The following is an 18,502-nucleotide window of genomic DNA, read 5'->3' on the forward strand; positions in this document are numbered from 1 at the left end:
GCCACACCACAGCATGGCACCTCCGGCACTGTCCGTGAGGTGTCACCACTGGAATCTAGCATCCCAGTGCCAAGTCAAAAGGCTCCAAACCGCTTGCCTCTGCCACAGCACCGTGGGCAGGTCTCAAGGAGACAGCACGAGAAACTGCTCCCATCTTTGCACCGCAGTCTGATGCTGCTAGCGTGTCAGCACCAACACAAACTGCACACTACTCAGCACACCACATCTCCAGTGCCATCAGCACCTTGCTCTGCAGCACTGAGACTCTGGGCACCGAGCCTTTTCCTGCTTCACAAGGATTTCTTGGGCTCCTCGATCCCAACGCCTGCTTTCTTAGGCACCGGTGTCTCACCAGGGCCAGCAGTGTTGCAGACAGCTATCTCCAGTAGGGTCAGTTTTCAATGATGAAGATGAAGAGGTTAAAGGTACATTCAGTAACACTGAACAGCAGGTGCCTCAGCCCACACAGGAAAGACACGGATCCTCCCCCTTTTGAGTCTGTAGCAACTGAGACATGGAAGGACCCCATGGCAGAGGATACGGCTCACGACACCTTGCTAATTCATCCTCATCGGATGAGACAATTATGTCTTGGCCACCACTATAAATAACTATAATAACTGACCAAGACTTATTCCAAAGAGTGTCTAGCAGGCTTAAAATTGCTCTGGAGGAAGTGCTGGAAACTCAAAATGGCTTCACAGATATCTTGCAGACATCTTCCTCCTCTAAGAAGCATTGCTAATCAATGGGGCAAGCATGGAATCTGCCCCAAGACCATGTGGCAAACTCCTGCAGAAGGGAAGACAGAAAATATTACATTTCCTCAAAGGGATCAAAATTTCTCTTTGTACAGCCAGCACGGTTAGGGGGAAACAGCAAACCAAAGAGGCAAACAGCACTTTCGATCCGCCTCTTTCACTGCAGGGTGTAAGAGGTCAGACCCTTTTGGCTGCAAAGTATACTCTTCACCAATTTAGAGTGGCAAATTATGTGGCACTACCTGCAAAGATGACCACAGGAACTATGCCAATTTATGACATTTGTAATGAGATTCTAGAGGAAAAGAAGCAACAATTCAAATCTCTGGTCTCTGAAAGACAAATGATGGCACGCCAGGCTTTACAGGCCTCACTAAATGCTGCTGGCATGGCTGCCAGGTTAATCACTACAGCTGTTGTCATGTGACAAGCCTCATGGTTTAACTCCTCAGCATTCCCATGAGAGATACAAAATACAGATCTCCCTTTCGACAGAGGAAAAATCAGTCACCTCCAAAACCAATGACAACTGTACACAGTGAAGGATTTGCCAGCCACTCTCCGGTCCTTTGGCATTCACACACCTGCCTCCAGGAGGAGACAATACAAGTATCAACCATATAAGAAGAGTAGATGACAGACAGACAGCAACACCAGAGAGACCTTACGAACAACACTAACAATGACAGACCGCAACAATGACACCCTCACCCACCAGCCACATATCAACCCACTTTCTCTAATAAACAAATGTAAAAGCCTGGGTGAAGATCTGGAAGGCCTCTCCCATGTTCCAATGCTTACCCAATCCACCCAGTTATTTGGAGATCACTTGCTCCCATTCTGTTTGAAATGAGCAGGCCTCACCACAGACAAATTGGCCCTTGAAGTCATCCAGATGGGCTATATCATTCCTTACCTGCCTTTACACCCTACCCCCACATCCTCATCCCTCTTCAGGGACCCCTCTCTCAAACATTTGCTACACCAAAAGGCAGATCATCCTCCACATAGGGGTAGTGCAGCTTGTTCCTGGGTGGGGTGGCAACCTATCGCCAACCTCGGGCGACTGAACACGGTTGTGAGAAAACAAAGGTTCATGATGGTCACCTTCACAACAGTAATTGTTCATTACTTCACACATCCACAACATTGCTGGATTAGGAGGACCAGTTTTCAGCTCTCAACCTGTAGGATGCTCATTTCCATGTTATGAGACAGCCTGTCCACAGGTGTTTTCTAAGGTCTACTTTGGACAGAGACCACTGGCAGTTTCAGCTTGTCAGTAGCACCTTGTGTTCTCTCAAAGCTCCTCATGGTCACAAAAGCACTCTTCTGAAAACAAGACGTAATATTATTTCCTTACCCGGATAACTGTCTCTTGAAGTCACACAGTTCATCAGATGCCATTTGCTCTACCCAAGTGACAACAGATTGTCTGAATACAAGCAAGCACAAAGAAATCAACCAAAGCATCGACTCAACAGCTGGAATGTATTGGTGCTTACCTTGACTCAAGGCCAGCAAAGGTGTTGTTTCTACAAGACAAGTTTGATGGGATCAAGACCCTCATCTTCACAGTATGGAACAGCCCATAGGCCAGCACCCTGCAGTTGTTGGACCATGGGACAGCATGCATATTTCTCATCAAACACAGGTTAAACATTTTCCATCAGATGATCCCGACAGATGTCTCCTTCATTGGGTGGGGAGCACCCAGACAACATCTCACTGCTCAAGGATTATGGTCTACAGCTTAGACAAGGCTACACAAACCTGCTAGAACTCTGTGCTGGCCAGTGCCTGCCTCCGCTTCCTGCCATTCATAAGAAATCAAAACATAGAAATAATGACCCACAACATCACTTGCATGTTTTCCATAACAAGCCAGGAGCAGCCTGATCCCATTTCCTGTGTACCAAGAATGTGGGACTCTGGAATTGGCGCATCTGACACAATATCTGTATCTCAGCTTCTGTCTGCCTGGATGACAGCACAATCAGCAGACGAACTCTGCAGATGCGTTCCCTGCAACCACAAAGAGAATTAAACAGGGCGATACTGGAATGCGTATTCTGGAAGGGATGTTCCCCACAAATAGATCTATTCACGACTGCGTGCAACACCAAGTGTCCGATGTTCGACTCCAGAGCAGTTGGTGGGGGACGTATTCCTGACCAGTGGGAACACAAACCTGCTCTCTGCATTCCCCCTAATAGCACCACTCTCCGGAGTAGTACAGAAAATAAAGGTCAACAACGCCAGCGTCATTCTGATAAACTCCCAGTCAATGAGCCAGCCTTGGCTGGAGCAATTGTGCAATCCAGCCCAGGAGTCCTGGCAGGCCGGGGGCGGGAGGGGGTTGGAAGGTTGTCCATTCCCATCCCCCAAGCCCTGTCCCTTCCCACCACCACCCCAGGTTTTCCTCTTCCATCCCACTCCACGTGTGTGACTCATGCAGGCGCTGCTGCAAAACTTGAAGGTGCAGGGATGCACCATTATCTGGAGTGGAGCAGCCACAGTGGGAGACATCTCAAAGAACCTCAGTTACTGCAAAAGATGAGTAACCTTCTCATGTCGAGTGGGAGGACAGTCTCGTACTAGATGGCTTCGTGGGTGTCAGGTGTCAGAGAGCTGCTACAGGATGAAAGCTGAAAGTATGTAACATTGAATGTAAGTAAATGTGCCGAGGTAGATGTGAAGGGTGGTTCCTATCCTTGTGGAATAGGATCTTTCCAGACTTGCTGTCTTAGAGCCCCCCCCTTTTCAGCTTTCACTACACTTGCTCGCAGGAATCCTCAGCTAACACTGACTCGCAGGGTATCACTGTCCAGCCAGCTGCAGGGGTTAAGAAGGGTATTTCCTTAGTTAAACAGACTTTTCCACCTCGCTTTATCTTGTGTGTCAAAATTGGAAGAAATGTTGCTCCATTGAGAAGTGAGTACGGTCAGTTAAGCAGTGCATGTGCTATTTAACCAGCAGAGCTGTGGGCAATTCATCAGGGGCTTTACATTTTTATTTCAAGATGGCACTGCAACTAAGCACTTCTTCAATGCTCAGATTTCTGAAGTAGAATCTCACTAGCATGAATTCAGCATAACATTTGAGGACAGTTTGTGAGGATACAGCTGTGGGAACAGTTTGTCTGCATCTGCCAGATATTTGCTGGGTTTTATCTGCTTTGTCTATAAATGGCCCTTTATTGGTCTTTAGCAGTTTGGCTTACATTATACATGTACTCCACTTCTTATCTGTTTAAAAGCACTGAAGTATGCTAATTGTTCCTATGTCTATGGAGAGTCCCTGTCTTCTCCTCTCCCCCTTGTTTTTTGTTTGCTTGGTTGTTTGTTGTTGTTGTTTGTGTTCTTCCACTGTGGCTCAAGGACAGTGTTGGAGTTTATATTTTGGTTTTGTGGCAGTTTATTTTAGTATTTATCTCCATGGAATTGATGTCTCTTTCCATTGCTACTTTTTGTATTATTATTATTTTTGACAGAAAGCAAACAAAATCAACTGGGGCATTTCAGCCAGGCAAATCTAATTTTTATTCTTAAGCTATCACATTGAGATCATAAACTCAAACCCCACCTCTCCATCTGAGGGACTCTGTGTGTTGCATACTGCTCTACAGGACCAACAGAGAGCGCACAGTCAGACTGCTAACAGAAGTGTCGGTACGGGGCGGGGAAATGAACAGGCGTAAGTGTTAATTCTGGCTGTATGTGAAAAAAATCAGTGCTTGCGAAGGGAAAATCAGAGAACTGCTGGAGGGAAGCTGTATATTCAGAGAGGCAGCGTCCGTGTGAGCTGAAAAGAGTGAGTGAAATACCAAATCTCGTAATACGTGGCAGGGTTTAGTTCTCTCTAGGATGTAATGCTTGCTGGTGAGAGCGGTGATGGGGGATGCGGGGAGAGGCCTGGATTTAGCCTTGTCCTTGCACCATTGGCTGTGCACACATTGTAGGCCACAAACAAACATTGGCTCTGGGCAGCACCCTCACTCCTCCAGCAGGAGTTGTCTGCAGTCAGACCAGTTAGTTACTGGGACCAGAAACCTGTTCTTAAAAGTTCCCCTCTCCCAGCTTGTTGGCTTCCCAGAGGTAGGCATGGGAAGGGACTCCGCTGGCTACAGAGGTGATCTAGGGCAATGCTGTGAATGGAAAGTCCCCCGGGCAGACGGACAGTCTGCTGTGATGCTGGCAGGAGGGCGCCCGGCACGCACCGTGTCCACATGGGGATTGGAACGATTCCGACGAGGAATACATCCCCTGCTGTAGCCGAAGGAGATGAGATGGCGACATGTCAGAGCTGTTACAGTGTGTCTTGTTAGCACTTTCTGTTGCTGCTTTTAGATGCCTCCAGTTCAGTCCATGCTGTGGTGGTATAAGGCTGGTACGCTCCTCGAAGCACCATGGCATGAAATGGAGGTTCCTAGAAGCAAGATGGAAGGTACAGTACTGACAGCTGGGCTCCGTGTGCGTTTACACCCTCCCCCTTGTGCTGCTGTGTGGAGGGTGGGGGAGAAGAGAATCTAAGCATTACGAATACTGTGAGGAACCGGCCAGGCGGCCAGCAAAGTGACCCGAGGCAGGTGATGCCAAGGTAAGGTACCCCCCACTCTGCTATTCCAGTCTGTCTAGGTGTGTGCTTCAGAGCCATGGCTTGTCATGGTTCTGAATGAGGGTATCTGTCCAAGAGCGCGTGCTGGCAAACGCCAGTGCTTCTAACTCTGTTTTTTCCCACCAGTGGCTTCATTGTGCTCTGTAAGGTACCAACATGAATGATCAGACAGTTATCTGGCTTAATCATCTAAATGTAAAATGATAGTTGTTGCTCTACATTTACATCAGCCATGCGAAGGAGACTGACACGAATGGGGAGCGCTGTTATTAGCACTTGTCTGACAAATGAATGTGCATTTCAGGGTGGAAATGTCCACAGCATGAAACCTTCCCCTTCCCTTTCTGTCTCTCTTGCCTCACAGAAAAGCAGGGTCCAGAACGGAAGAGGATTAAAAAGGAGCCTGCCACTAGGAAGCCTGGCTTGCTGTTTGGAATGGGGCTTTCGGGGATCAGGGCTGGGTACCCACTCTCTGAGCGCCAGCAAGTCGCCCTGCTTATGCAGATGACAGCAGAAGAGTCTGCAAATAGCCCAGGTGAGAACAGAAAGCGTGTTTCTGCTTGAAGGCATGGGAGGATGTGTCAGAGCCCAATGTAATGGGACTCGGAATGCTTCTGCTTCTCCGTAAACAGCAGCCACAGTCACAGAATAAAAAGGTTGAGAGTGTGTATCAGGAAGAGTTGGGAGCGTAGTTCTTCTGCTGGAAATAAATGTAGGGGTTGCAAATGCTTCACTCCTGCCAGATATTCCATCTTCCCATAGTACCGCGTCATGCAGGCTATCCCTCCCTGCCCCAGCTTAGACAAATGCCCCTTTATTGCATTCTGAAATTATACAATAATGTTGGACAGATAGGGGCAGAAGGCATTAGATGCTCTTTAGTTAGCACTAAAAATCTCAGAACTCAATTAGTTGCTGGGATCACTAGCATAAATCAGAGCTCCAAGTTTTCTGCTAAGTTAGTATGTTGATTGAGTAATTAAATGTTTTTGTGAGTAAACGGGGGAGCGTGAGTATTTTTGGGATTCTTAAATGCTCCTGATGTAAAAGAACTAGACTCTGCAAATCATGGTGTATTGTAATTTTAATTACAGCGTAGTTAGTGATTTTAACGTGGAATTAATATTACAATATGCTGTACTTTCTGTTGCCAGTATGGCCTGCTATGCGTATCCTTCTATGTCTCATATGCAGAATGGCCTCGTATTTTGTTGCTGTCATTCTTAATGTGAATCTAGTTTCATGTCACTATCACTTTCTAGTAAGTGCATTTCAGAATATTCAGAGCTTTTCCCAAGAAGTATGGACTATCCTTCCAAGGCAGCTAGCCCCTCACATGTACGTGGGACGGCTACTGTGTCACTTCTCCTCAAAAGTCAGACTTGGGTCTGAAGAGACACTTTGTGGTGGATTGTCTATAATCTGTCCAGGGGTTACTACGCCATTCTCCAGTCTGTGCTTCAGCACAGCCTACAATTTATGACTATTCTACCTAGCCAAGGTTTCCTCTGTCTCCACATCTAGTTCAGAGGATTGGTTACCTCTGCCTTGCAGACTGCTTCAGTGAGGCTGCTGGATTAAAAATATTGCAACAGCTCCCTCTGAGGGCTCTGATATTCCTTCCAATGCAGTTCTTCACGGTTTTTTTTTCCCTCCATGCAGTAGATACAACACCAAAGCATCCCTCTCAGTCTACAGTGTGTCAGAAGGGAACTCCTAACTCTGCCTCCAAAACCAAAGATAAAGTAAATAAGAGAAATGAGCGTGGAGAGACTCGGCTGCATAGAGCTGCCATCCGAGGAGATGCCCGGCGCATCAAGGAACTCATCATTGAGGGTGCAGATGTCAACGTTAAAGACTTTGCAGGTAGCAAGCCCAGCTACAATTCAGTGATTTGTATTGATAAGCCAGGCACCCACAGTGCAGTCAGTGGATCTATATGTTGTGTCCAGTAGCTGACCTCACCTTTAATAAATATAGCAGTAGCCAGGCCACATCGGATCAAGAGTCCATGGAGTCCATGTCCATCCTCAAGTGGCCAGTACCAGACGCTCCAGAAGAAGGGGCAAGAAACAATGTAATCGACAATAAAAATGACCTTTGCCTAGGAAATCTGACCCCAGGCATGCATGCCTTGTGGCAGGAATTGTGGCCCTAGGGGAGTTCGGTGGAGTGGGGAATCTCCACATGTGGTGCTCCATTTTGGTGCGAGCAGAGTCCACCCAGAGGAGGACTGTCGTGCTTGCACGTCGTACAGCCTCATGAAAGATGAGGGCAGGTGCAGTGACTTGCTTCATTTGAGAAATACTCCGTGTGTCCCAGTGAAGCCCTCAGACAGATGAAGTTTGGGTAACCTTGTGGTTATAAATAGGGCTGGGAGCTAAGCTTGCCCGGCATTTCCAATTACAAGATTCTGTTTTCAGTTGCTTATTACAACTTAATCAGATTGGTGCTGAAGTTCTCCATGTCAGGTATTTGCCTGAGGCTGGAATTTGGGTTTGGGGTTTGTTTCTAGGTGCATCTGTCTCTAAGGATGAGATTGAGGGGAATACGTTATTCTGCACATACTAAAAAAAGTTGCTAATCCCCAAAACGGCCCAAGTTGGGCCGTGCTGAGAACAGGGAGCTTGTCTCTCCCTCTGCTGGTGTAAGGCGGCATGGAGGTGGAACCCATTTCATTCCAATAAAATAAAAATTCACTGAAGCCCATGACCTGTCCCTGATTTTCCCAAAAAGAGTCGTGACAAAATGGTGCTGTGGAAGGGAGGGTTGAATCCCGAGGAAAGGGGAGGGATGACGCTCGAGCCCCGGAAAGGAGGGGTGCAGCTCTCCTCGCCCCTGGTGGCTGGAAGATGTCACAGTGGTCTCTAAAAGTCATGGAATCACCGACACTCTTAAGCTCCATGACACAAATTTCCCCTTCATCATAATTATCCGCACCGAAGGGCTGAAGGAAGGTGGCCCGGAGAACCATTTCCTGGCTTTCGAGTGCTTGCCCCGTGACCCCAGCATTCGTTATGAAGTGGTGTTGGGGTATAAGAAGTGGAAGTGAGACTCTTTCAGCCCGTGTGCTCAGTCTGTGTTCTAGAGTGGCTTCGTTTTGAAAATTGCCAGTAGCAGAACCCTTTTTGAATGGTACTAATGGAGGGTTTTACAGAGCTCACCCAGTGCTGTCAGCAGCATACCCAAGGAGTGAACACGTCTGCTGAGAAACTTCCAGGCAGATTCTGCTTAGAAATCAGTCTGCTTCCCATGTAGGGTAGAAATATTTTACATTTCTTTCCCTCCGTCTTTAGTGGTGTGGTTTAGCTTTTCTTTCTGCAGAGTTCATCTGCTTCCACCCGTAGTCCCTTCCAGAAGTCATGGTCCTGTTTGGGATGTTACAGTTGCTTGCTGTGGAAATGTTGCAAACAGTCTATATGCTCCGAATTCAGCGAGGGGACACGGCGTATGAACAGATGAATGCAAACCCCATTCCTGAGCGGGTGATAGTGTTCCTGTTATCGGAGAGTTAAAAGAGAGAGACACTATTAAACCTAAGGAGGCCCGAGCTCCCTGAGAGATCCGTTGCCCTTCAGTTTCATTCACTAAGTGTTCTCTGCCTTTGGAGCTCACTGAGCGAAGTGATAGTTCTGCTGGACAATTGGCTATAGCACATGGACGCAAATACCAGGTGTTGGACTGGCAAAAAAAAAAAAAAAAAGTTTCTTTCCAAAGCAGAACTGCTGGTGTCTGGGCAGACAGTCTTGGCCACTTAGGTCCGTCCTGCCATGCAGCGTGCTGGCTGGTTAGAAGAGCTGTGTCAGCTATTGGAGATGGAGGCAAGCTGCCGTATTAGCGCAGCTTCTGTTTAGGTTACTTTGTGACATAATGATCTATGGTGAAATTAGTTGCCCATGTCATGAGTGTTTGTGTGCTTGCAGGCTGGACAGCATTGCACGAGGCATGTAACCGGGGTTACTATGATGTTGCAAAGCAATTGCTTGCTGCCGGCGCAGAAGTCAACACAAAGGGGTTGGATGACGACACCCCGCTGCATGATGCAGCTAATAATGGGCATTTCAAGGTTGGTTCTTGCTGGATTTAGTAGCCATATCGTAGTGATTCGTTACAGATAAACCAGGGTGATTTTCCGATGCTTCGGTTCGTATCGGTGTAGGCAGTTGCTATTTCTTTCACTGCACTGACAGGCATGTTGCATCCTTCCAGGTACGAATCTTTCTCCCGCCCCCCATGCTATTAAATGTTGTTCTAGTTTTTCCCCTTTGTATCACAAGACCTTGGAATTGGAGGAGGGCACTTGCTACCAGAGGACAGGTTTGCATTTCTTTCCTCCCACCCCCCCATCTGTCCTGCCCTTTTCTCTGTCCCTCTTTTCAGTCAGTGTCCATGTCTCTGGGTGACAGAGGGTGGGGTGGCCAGCTAGCTCTGATCTCGAACAAACCTCGTTTCTGCTCGTCTGCCTGAACCACCCACCAAAGCGATGGGAACAGAAACGTCTTCCTTCGAAACGGAACCATCCTGAGACTTGGACGTTTTTCTTGTTTTTAGGTGGTAAAATTGTTGTTACACTATGGAGGGAACCCTCATCAAAGCAACAGGAAGGGAGAGACGCCTTTAAAAGTTGCTAATTCACCCACCATGGTGAACCTGCTCCTGGGAAAGACCACCTATTCCTCTAGTGAGGAGAGCTCAACAGGTGAGGTGCTGACCCATGTGGGTGTTGGGATAATGAGCTATCGCCATAGGGCAGGGGTGGGCGATAATTTTTGACTGGGGGCCACTTCAGACATTTCTGAAATGTTCCGGCCCCAGGCTGCCGGAAGGGGCGGGGCTGGAAACACTTCTGTGCTTCATCACCCACAGACCCTGATTGGCCTGGGGGTAGGGGAGCATGCAAAGTCTTTGCTTTCCCCCTCCCTCCCCCCCAAGAGAACTGCCAGCTGTTCTGAACAGCTGGTGGTTCCCTCTAGGTGCCCTGTCCCTGGCGGTGGGAGGAAACATCGCATGCTCCCCCCTGCCTCCAGGTCAGTCAGGGCCCAGGAGAGGGGGAGCGTGCACAGTCTGCTGCCCCTGCCTTGCAACGGAGAGCATGCTTAGAGTCACCCACCAGCTGAGCAGCGGCTGGCAGTTGACTTTAAACTTTGTGTGCTTCCTCCTGCCCCCAAGCTCTGATTGGCCAGGGGCAGGGGAGCAGAAGGGCCTCCATAGGCCAGATCAACCCTCTTGGTGAGTCAGCTCTGGCCCGCCAAGGCCCTTTTGCCCACCCCTGCCATGGGGCAACCTGCTACCACAAAAGCATTAAAATGCACAGAAGTGATCGTCTCTCCCAAATGCCTGCATGCTACTGCAATGCCACGACACGAGTCAGCCAATAGCCACGCTGCGCAGGTGCTTAGAAAAGCTGCCCTGTGCTCAGAGAACTCTGCCACTCCTCCCAGAAAGTTCAGCCATAGGAGTCTACAGCTGAGGTCATAGCCATAGGAGTCTACAGCAGCTGTAGGGGGGGCGGGGGAGAGCAGGCCATCCTGTAACTGGGTTCCATATCACTCAGGGTTCAAAGACTGGCACCAGCATTTTGAAGTTCTCATGCACCTGTTCTGGGTTCATTACAGCCAGCCCCCCGGAAGGAAAGGGAGCAGTATCCAAGCAGTTACTAAATGGCTTTAGTCTAGCTTGGAGGTGATAGTTATGGCTAATAGCTGCAAAGCCTACACTGGATGGGCAGCTTCTTAGTCAGTGGTAGTTTGACAGGCATTGCATGCCACTGCCTCTCCCTGGGAATCCTGGCCAAACTGTGCTCATGCCAAGTGCTTCCAAAGGGGTATTTTCAATGGCGTCCTATGTCGTTTTGAAGCGGTTTGGGTGTTCTTTCCAAAGGAAAGTTAAACTCACTCCGTAGGCTCTGCAAAGGTGGCCGTTGTGTTCAGCGTGTGGGGTGCAAGCAGACTCTTAGCTCAGGCTCTCAGAGGCGGTCTGGAGAATGCATATTTCTCCGAGGGAAAAAAACCTACACGGCTAATGTTTTGTGCTTGTTTTTTTCCACAGAGAGCTCGGAAGAGGAGGAGGAGGAGGACGCCCCTTCGTTTGCACCTTCGAGCTCTGTGGATGGCAATAACACAGACTCTGAGTTTGAAAAAGGCTTGAAACATAAGACCAAGACTCAAGAACCCCCCAAAACGATCACACCAGTCAAGGACGAATATGAGTTTGATGAAGATGATGAGCAGGACAGAGTCCCGCCTGTTGATGACAAGCATTTGCTGAAAAAGGATTACAGGAAAGAGACTAAAGCGAACAGTTTTATTTCCATACCCAAAATGGAAGTTAAAACGTACACTAAGAATAACACCATTACACCAAAGAAAGCTGCCCATCGCATCCTGTCGGACACGTCGGATGAAGAGGACGCCAGCGTAGCGGTGGGGACGGGCGAGAAGCTGAGGTTATCGACTCACTCGATACTGCCCAGCAGCAAGACGCGAGAGCCCGCCAACACCAAGCAACCGAAGGAGAAGAATAAAGTGAAAAAGAAGCGGAAAAAGGAGACCAAGAGCAAAGAGGTTCGGTTTGGCAAAAAAAATGACAAATTTTGTTCCTCTGAATCAGAGAGTGAAAATTTAGAGACTGAGGAGGATGATAGGGACTCCGTGCAAAGCTCTAGCTGTGTAAAGGACTCTAGGCTAGTGCTAAAGGAATCCTCCTTGTTCAACTCTCTGTCTGCCTCTTCCACCTCCTCTCACGGGAGTTTAGCGTCACAGAAACATAACCCTAACCTTACAGACCAGCACTCCAAGCACTGGAGGACGGACAATTGGAAAACCATATCTTCTCCGGCATGGTCTGATGTCAGTTCCTTATCGGACTCCACAAGGACGAGACTGACAAGTGAGTCCGACTATACATCTGAGGATTCGAGCTTACAATCATTAAAGCCGGTGAGGAAGAAGCAGGAGCACAAAAAGAAAAATAACTCACACAATACAATTTCTGAGAAGAAGAATTCATTCCATGCCAATGCAGACGGAGCTATTCCAAAGCTGGACAAGGAGGGGAAGGTTGTCAAAAAACATAAAACAAAACATAAACATAAAAACAAAGAGAAGGGACAATGCCCCGCTGGCCAAGACGTTAAACTAATCAAAACTTTTTCTTTTGAATATGAGGACTCTAAGCAAAAGCCTGACAAGGGTTTGATAGAGACTGAAAGTCCAAGTGAAAATAAATTAAAAGTGTTAAAACATGAGAGAGAACACTGCAAGAAGGAAGAAAAGCTCTTGAAAAATAAATCAGAGGAGAAGGAATGGGTGTTTAAAGATGAGACTGGAAAAACCCCCAAAGAGGAGAAATCATTAAAAAAAGTCAAAGAGGGGAGCAAAGACATCAGCAAATTTTTCAGAGAGGAGAAGTTGAGTAAATCAGAAAAAGAGAAACCAGTAAAGGAGAAATCTCCCAAAGAGGAGAAACCTAGAATACATAAGGAGGAGAAAAAGAAAAAGTCAAAGGACAAGCCATCAAAATCTGAAAAGAAGAATGATCTGAAGGAAGAGAAAATTACTAAACTGGAGAAAGAAAAAACCTTCAAAGAGGAGAAAGAAAAATGTAAAAAAGAAAAAGTTTACAGAGAGGAGCCTGGATTTGATGAGTTTAATAACAAAAACCAATTGCTGGAAAGCGAGGACACAAAATTTAGCCTTTCTGATGATCAGCAAGAGAGATGGTTTTCTGATTTGTCATCCGACTCATCCTTCGACTTCAAATGTGAGGATAGCTGGGATTCTCCAGTAACAGACTTCAGGGAAATTAAAAATGACTCCATGGCAAAACTAATCATAGAAACAGTGAAGGAGGAAATTAAGGAGAAGAAAAGGGAGACTAAAACAAAAGAAAAGAAGGAATACAATGAAAAACGTAATGAAAAGGACACTTTCTTAAAAAAGAGAGAGAGAGAAAGCATCGACAAAAACCCTGAGAAGAAAAAGGACCAGACTGAAAAGCATAAAGTCACTCCTAGTTATCTGCCTGAAAAAGACAAGAAAAGGAAAGATTCTGCAGAAAGCATTAAAGAGAGAAAGGAAAAAGATCCATGTGAAATCAACAAAGAGAGAAAAGATTCTTCTGATAGCTGTAAAGACCGAAAGGACATAAAAATTAAGCAAGAGGAGCCCTATCGAGATGAGTTTAAAGAGTATGGCTGTGAAACATTCTTCAAGGAGAAATCTGATCTTGAATGCAGTGGGAAAAATGCAGAGAATTGGGAAAGGCACCATTCAGGGAAGGAAAAGGAGAAGAAAGATGCTTCTGATAAGGACAAGAAAGAGAAACTGAAACCAGAAAAATATAAGGAGAAATCTAAGGAAGCAGACAGAGAGAAAAATGAAAAAGTTGTTGCTGAGAAAAACCAGAAAGATAAAGAACTGGATAAAAGTTTTAAAGAGAAAAAAGATTCTAAGGAAAAATACAAAGACCTGCATAACAAAGACAAAGAAAGGAAGACTTCTTTTGATTATATCAAAGAAAAGAAAAACTTCTCTGGAGAGAGAGAGGACTTCTCTGAAAAAAAGGATGAGAAAAAAGGAAAAGAGAAAAGTTGGTACAGCATAGCAGATATCTTCACAGATGAAAGCGAAGATGAGAAGGATGATTACAGCTTAAGCGGATTCAAAATTGGTGAGGCCGCTGGGGGTGAATTGCATCGAATGGACAGTCTACAAGAAAAAGATGATAGCATGGCTGCTGAAAAGGAACTTTATCTTGCTGACAAGCCCAGAAAGTACTCTTCTGACAGGCAACATTCGGGAGAGAAACAGAAAGATAAAGAATCTAAAGAGAAGAAAAAAGATAAAGGCTTGGCAGAAGGTGGCAAGGAGAAAAAAGAGAAAAGTTTCTTTGAAAAGCACAAAGAGAAGAAGGATAAAGACTCTGTTGAGAAGTATAAGGACAGGAAAGAAAGAACCTCGGTAGATTCTACCCAGGAAAAGAAAAACAAGCAAAAGCTCCCTGAAAAAGCTGAAAAGAAGCATGCCGCTGAGGAGAAGGTAAAAAACAAGCATAAGGAAAAGATGGATAAAGAACATTCCAAAGAAAAGAAGTCTTCAAAAGGGGGAGAGACCGAGAAGAGCCTGTTGGAAAAATTGGAGGAGGAGGCCCTCAACGAATATAGAGATGACTCCAATGATAAAATAAGTGAGATTTCTTCTGATAGCTTCACAGACAGAGGACAAGATCCAGGACTAACCAACCTTTTTGAGTCTTCTAACCTTTCTCTTACAGATGCCTCTGACGAAAAGTATAAAGATTCTCTTCCTTTGCCTTGCTTGCAAGACAAACTCAAGGAGAAGGAGAGGCACAGGCATTCCTCATCTTCATCAAAGAAAAGTCATGAAAAAGAGAAAGCAAAGAAGGAAAAAACAGAGAAAAAAGAAAAGGTGGATGAATTTAAAGATGCCAGCAATAGAAAAGATTCCACTCAGTATGAAAAAGAATTATCTGTGGATGGGGAGACTTTTGGCATTTCCTACAGCGTGAAAGCAGAGGTCGAGGAAGAGCTGGAGAAAAACATGGACTACTTGCTTTCAGAAAAGAAAGATAAACCTGATACGGAGAGAGAGCTCTCAAAGAAGGCAGAAAAGGAAAAGACTTACAGTTCTGGTGCCATCAACACAGTCAAAGAGAAGAAGAAGAGAGAGAAACACAAGGAAAAATGGAAGGATGAAAAGGAAAAGCATAGAGACAAACATACAGATGGATTCTTTAAACATCACAAAGATGAGACCAAGTCTTTGGTTAAAGACAAGGATAAGGACAGCCCTCAAGTTATCACATTCAAAGAGAAGTCAAAAGAGGAGAGCCTCAAATTTAGTGACACCAAACTGAAGGAGAAACTCAAGGAAAACCAAGAGAGAGACAAAACAGAGTCTTTAAAGATAAGTAATGGAAATGATAAAATAACATTATCCAGAGATGGTACCAAGAAAGATAACAGGCCTAGAGAGAAGCTGCTGGGTGACGGAGATCTAATGATGACCAGCTTCGAGAGGATGCTGAGCCAAAAAGACCTGGAAATCGAGGAGCGCCACAAACGACACAAAGAGAGAATGAAGCAAATGGAGAAGATGAGGCACAGATCTGGAGACCCCAAATTAAAAGATAAAATTAAAACCTCTGAAGAGATGCGCAAAAGGAGTCTAGATTTGACCACAAAGAAACCACTAACACTTGATACTCAACTAAAGGACAAGAAGCTCAAAGAGCTAGGTCCACTGACTCCCATATTGTCACCAGATAATAAGCCGCAGCCCGCGATGGGAACAGATTCAAAAGACTGGATAACTGGCCCTCAACTGAAAGAAATTTTACCTGCCTCTCCCAGGCCAGATCAGAACAGGCCAACAGGTGTTCCAGCTCCAGCTTCTGTAGTGTCTTGTCCAAGCTATGAAGAAGTGATGCAGACACCAAGAACTCCTTCATGCAGCAATGAAGATTACCCTGACTTGATGTTTGATTGCGCTGACTCTCAGCATGCGCTGCCCATGACCACGATGTCCATGAATGCATGTTCTCCTTCCTTTTTTGACAGATACGCTAATGCTTCGAGTGGACTGCCAGACAATCCAAGTCAGACTCCAACAAGGACGGTCCCCTCCACAAACCTTTATCGTTCAATCTCTGTTGATATAAGAAGAGTCCCTGAAGAAGAGTTCAGTGCTGGAGACAAGTTTTTCAGGCAGCAGAGTGTCCCAGCAACATCCAATTATGATTCTCCAGTGCAGCATCTGTTGGAGGAAAAAACCCCTCTTCCTTCTGTTCCTGCAGAGAAGTTTCAGTGCATGTCTCCAGGGTATTACTCTCCTGACTATGGAGTCCCATCACCTAAAGTAGAAGCTTTGCATTGTGCACCTGTCGGCAATGTTGTCCAGTCACCGGAAAGCATCTTTTCTGGCTTACAAGCAAAATCCTCCCCATCTCATAGAGATGAGCTGCTTGCACCTTCTGTAGAAAGTGCGCTCCCCCCTGACCTCGGCATGCCGTTGGACTCCACAGAAGAGCAGCAAGCGACTGCTTCCATTTTGCCCGCAGAATCTTCATTTTTACCCCCTATAGAAGAAAATCATTTCAGTTCAGGTATTTCAGAGCAGAGCAACATGGACTGGGAGAACCCTCCTTCCAGGAACCCTGACCTTCCCATGCCTCCTACCTTGATTGGTAATCCGACTGAGCATCCCGCCAGCTGGTCAGTGGGAGCAGAACTTCTAATGAAGTCTCCCCAGAGGTTTCCTGAATCTCCTAAGCCATTCTGCTCACTGGACCCAATACATCCCACACCAGTGCCCTTTATTGCTACAGATTCTCCATACCCAGTTTCTCCTATTTCATATCCATTGTCTGTATCTGAACCGGGGCTTGGTGAAATAAAGGAAGATGCTGAAGAAGCTGTTGCAGGGGAAATGGCAACTGCAGAAGAGCAAGCTCCTTACATGTCTCCTACAAGATTAGATACCTTCTTCAATAATTGCAAGCCTCTTCCAGAAGAAGCACATGAGATGCCTTCAGAACCCTCTTGCATGCCAGCAGAAACTCAGGCAGAAGCTGTCAGTGCTCTGGAAAACAGTTACTTGGAAAATAATAATGTTGCACCTGTAAACCCAGAAGAGCGGGTGACGTGGCCTGATCCATTCACAAACTCAGAAGATGACTTGGATCTTGGTCCCTTCTCGTTGCCAGAATTGCCACTCCAAACTAAAGATGTTCCAGATGCTGAAATGAGTGAAGTGGCCCCAATAGAAGAAAACTCATTAAATGTCCCAGATGTCATAAATACCGGGGTCATAAACATGGGTGTGTCTGTCACAGCTTCCAGTGAGCAGGAAGAGCTGCCGCTGGTAGAAGCAGCAGCTACTACTGCTAGTAACTTACTAGCCGTGGAACCAGAGCCACAGCCTGAGGAGCAAAAATCAGAAGCCATTGCATCAGAAGCTACATCAGAAGTATTGACTGTACCAGAAGAAAAAAGATTAGAGGAGTCTGAGGCCCAGAATTTTCAACAGACTGCATCAATACAGCTTACCGACCCAGAGAAAAGAGAGGCAGAAACAAACCCTGAAGGGTTGCCCGCATCACACTGTGCAGCGGAGAGTGGATCGCAAGCCAGCTTGCCACAAGCGAACAGTGCTGAGAGCGGGGTGGTGCAAGACACGGCTGCAGTGCGAAGTGGAAGCCAAGTCCCGCCCACCCAGACGGATGCATCCCAAGGGACTACTCCAGCAGAAACCATCGAGCCAGTACAAAAACCAGTAGCAGAAGTTTCCAAACAGCCCAAAATAGAAGAGATCCCACAACGAATTACGAGGAACCGGGCTCAGATGCTGGCCAATCAAAATAAACAGAACACTGCATCCACTGAGAGAGAGTTTCCTCCTGTTTCTGCACCTTCGACGCGGGCAAAAGGGCGAGTGACAGAGGAAGACGATTCTCAAGCCCAACATCCGCGCAAACGCAGGTTCCAGCGTTCCAGCCAGCAGCTACAGCAGCAGATTAACACGTCCACCCAGCAGACGAGAGAGATGATCCAGCAAACCCTGGCCGCTATCGTAGATGCTATAAAACTGGATGACATTGAGCCCTACCACAGCGACCGATCGAATCCATACTTCGAGTATCTTCAGATCAGAAAAAAGATTGAAGAGAAGCGGAAAATCCTCTGCTACATTACTCCCCAAGCTCCCCAGTGCTACGCTGAGTATGTCACCTACACGGGGTCCTATCTGTTGGACGGCAAGCCTCTAAGCAAACTTCACATTCCTGTGGTGAGTGACCCTGGCTGTTTTTTCTCCTGGCTCCATGCTCTTTAGGAAATATCAACTGGAAAGCAGGGAGGGCCCCTCAGTGCTACGGATGCAGCCAAGTCAAGTTGGGCTGTCCTCCAGCTAGGGATGTTAAATATCGGTTAATTGAATAGTTGGGTAACCTCATGGTTTTTTATCAGTTAGTCGAGTATTCTATAGTCCCTGGGGCAGGGACGGCAGCCGCTGGATCAGAGGCACCAGTGCAGGGTACCAGGTAGGAGCTGGTCCATGAGGGGAGTCAATTTAAAAACCAGCCCCCCTTGTGGACTGGCTGCC

General features: G+C 46.6%; 1 protein-coding gene across 9 annotated transcripts in view; it reads left to right on the forward strand.

Annotated features, from left to right (window-relative positions):
* ANKRD11 (ankyrin repeat domain containing 11) overlaps positions 1-18,502 on the forward strand; it is a 248,330-nt gene that overhangs the window by 223,170 nt on the left and 6,658 nt on the right. For 6 of the 9 annotated variants that reach the window (XR_012906623.1, XM_075939844.1, XM_075939840.1 and 3 more), the window contains 5 exons: positions 5,746-5,916; positions 7,044-7,247; positions 9,305-9,447; positions 9,933-10,080; positions 11,430-18,187. Coding sequence is in view for 8 of the 9 variants with exons in the window: in XM_075939844.1 (XP_075795959.1) it covers positions 5,746-5,916; positions 7,044-7,247; positions 9,305-9,447; positions 9,933-10,080; positions 11,430-18,187 (7,424 nt within the window). In the remaining variant the exon portion in view is untranslated. Of the gene's footprint in view, positions 1-4,505; positions 4,578-5,113; positions 5,211-5,745; positions 5,917-7,043; positions 7,248-9,304; positions 9,448-9,932; positions 10,081-11,429; positions 18,188-18,502 lie in introns of those variants that run through there. The other 3 variants (XM_075939842.1, XM_075939843.1, XM_075939845.1) reach the window with 2 other exon arrangements.

Source organism: Pelodiscus sinensis, chromosome 12 (genome assembly GCF_049634645.1).
Source record: "Pelodiscus sinensis isolate JC-2024 chromosome 12, ASM4963464v1, whole genome shotgun sequence".
Taxonomy (NCBI): Eukaryota; Metazoa; Chordata; order Testudines; family Trionychidae; genus Pelodiscus; species Pelodiscus sinensis.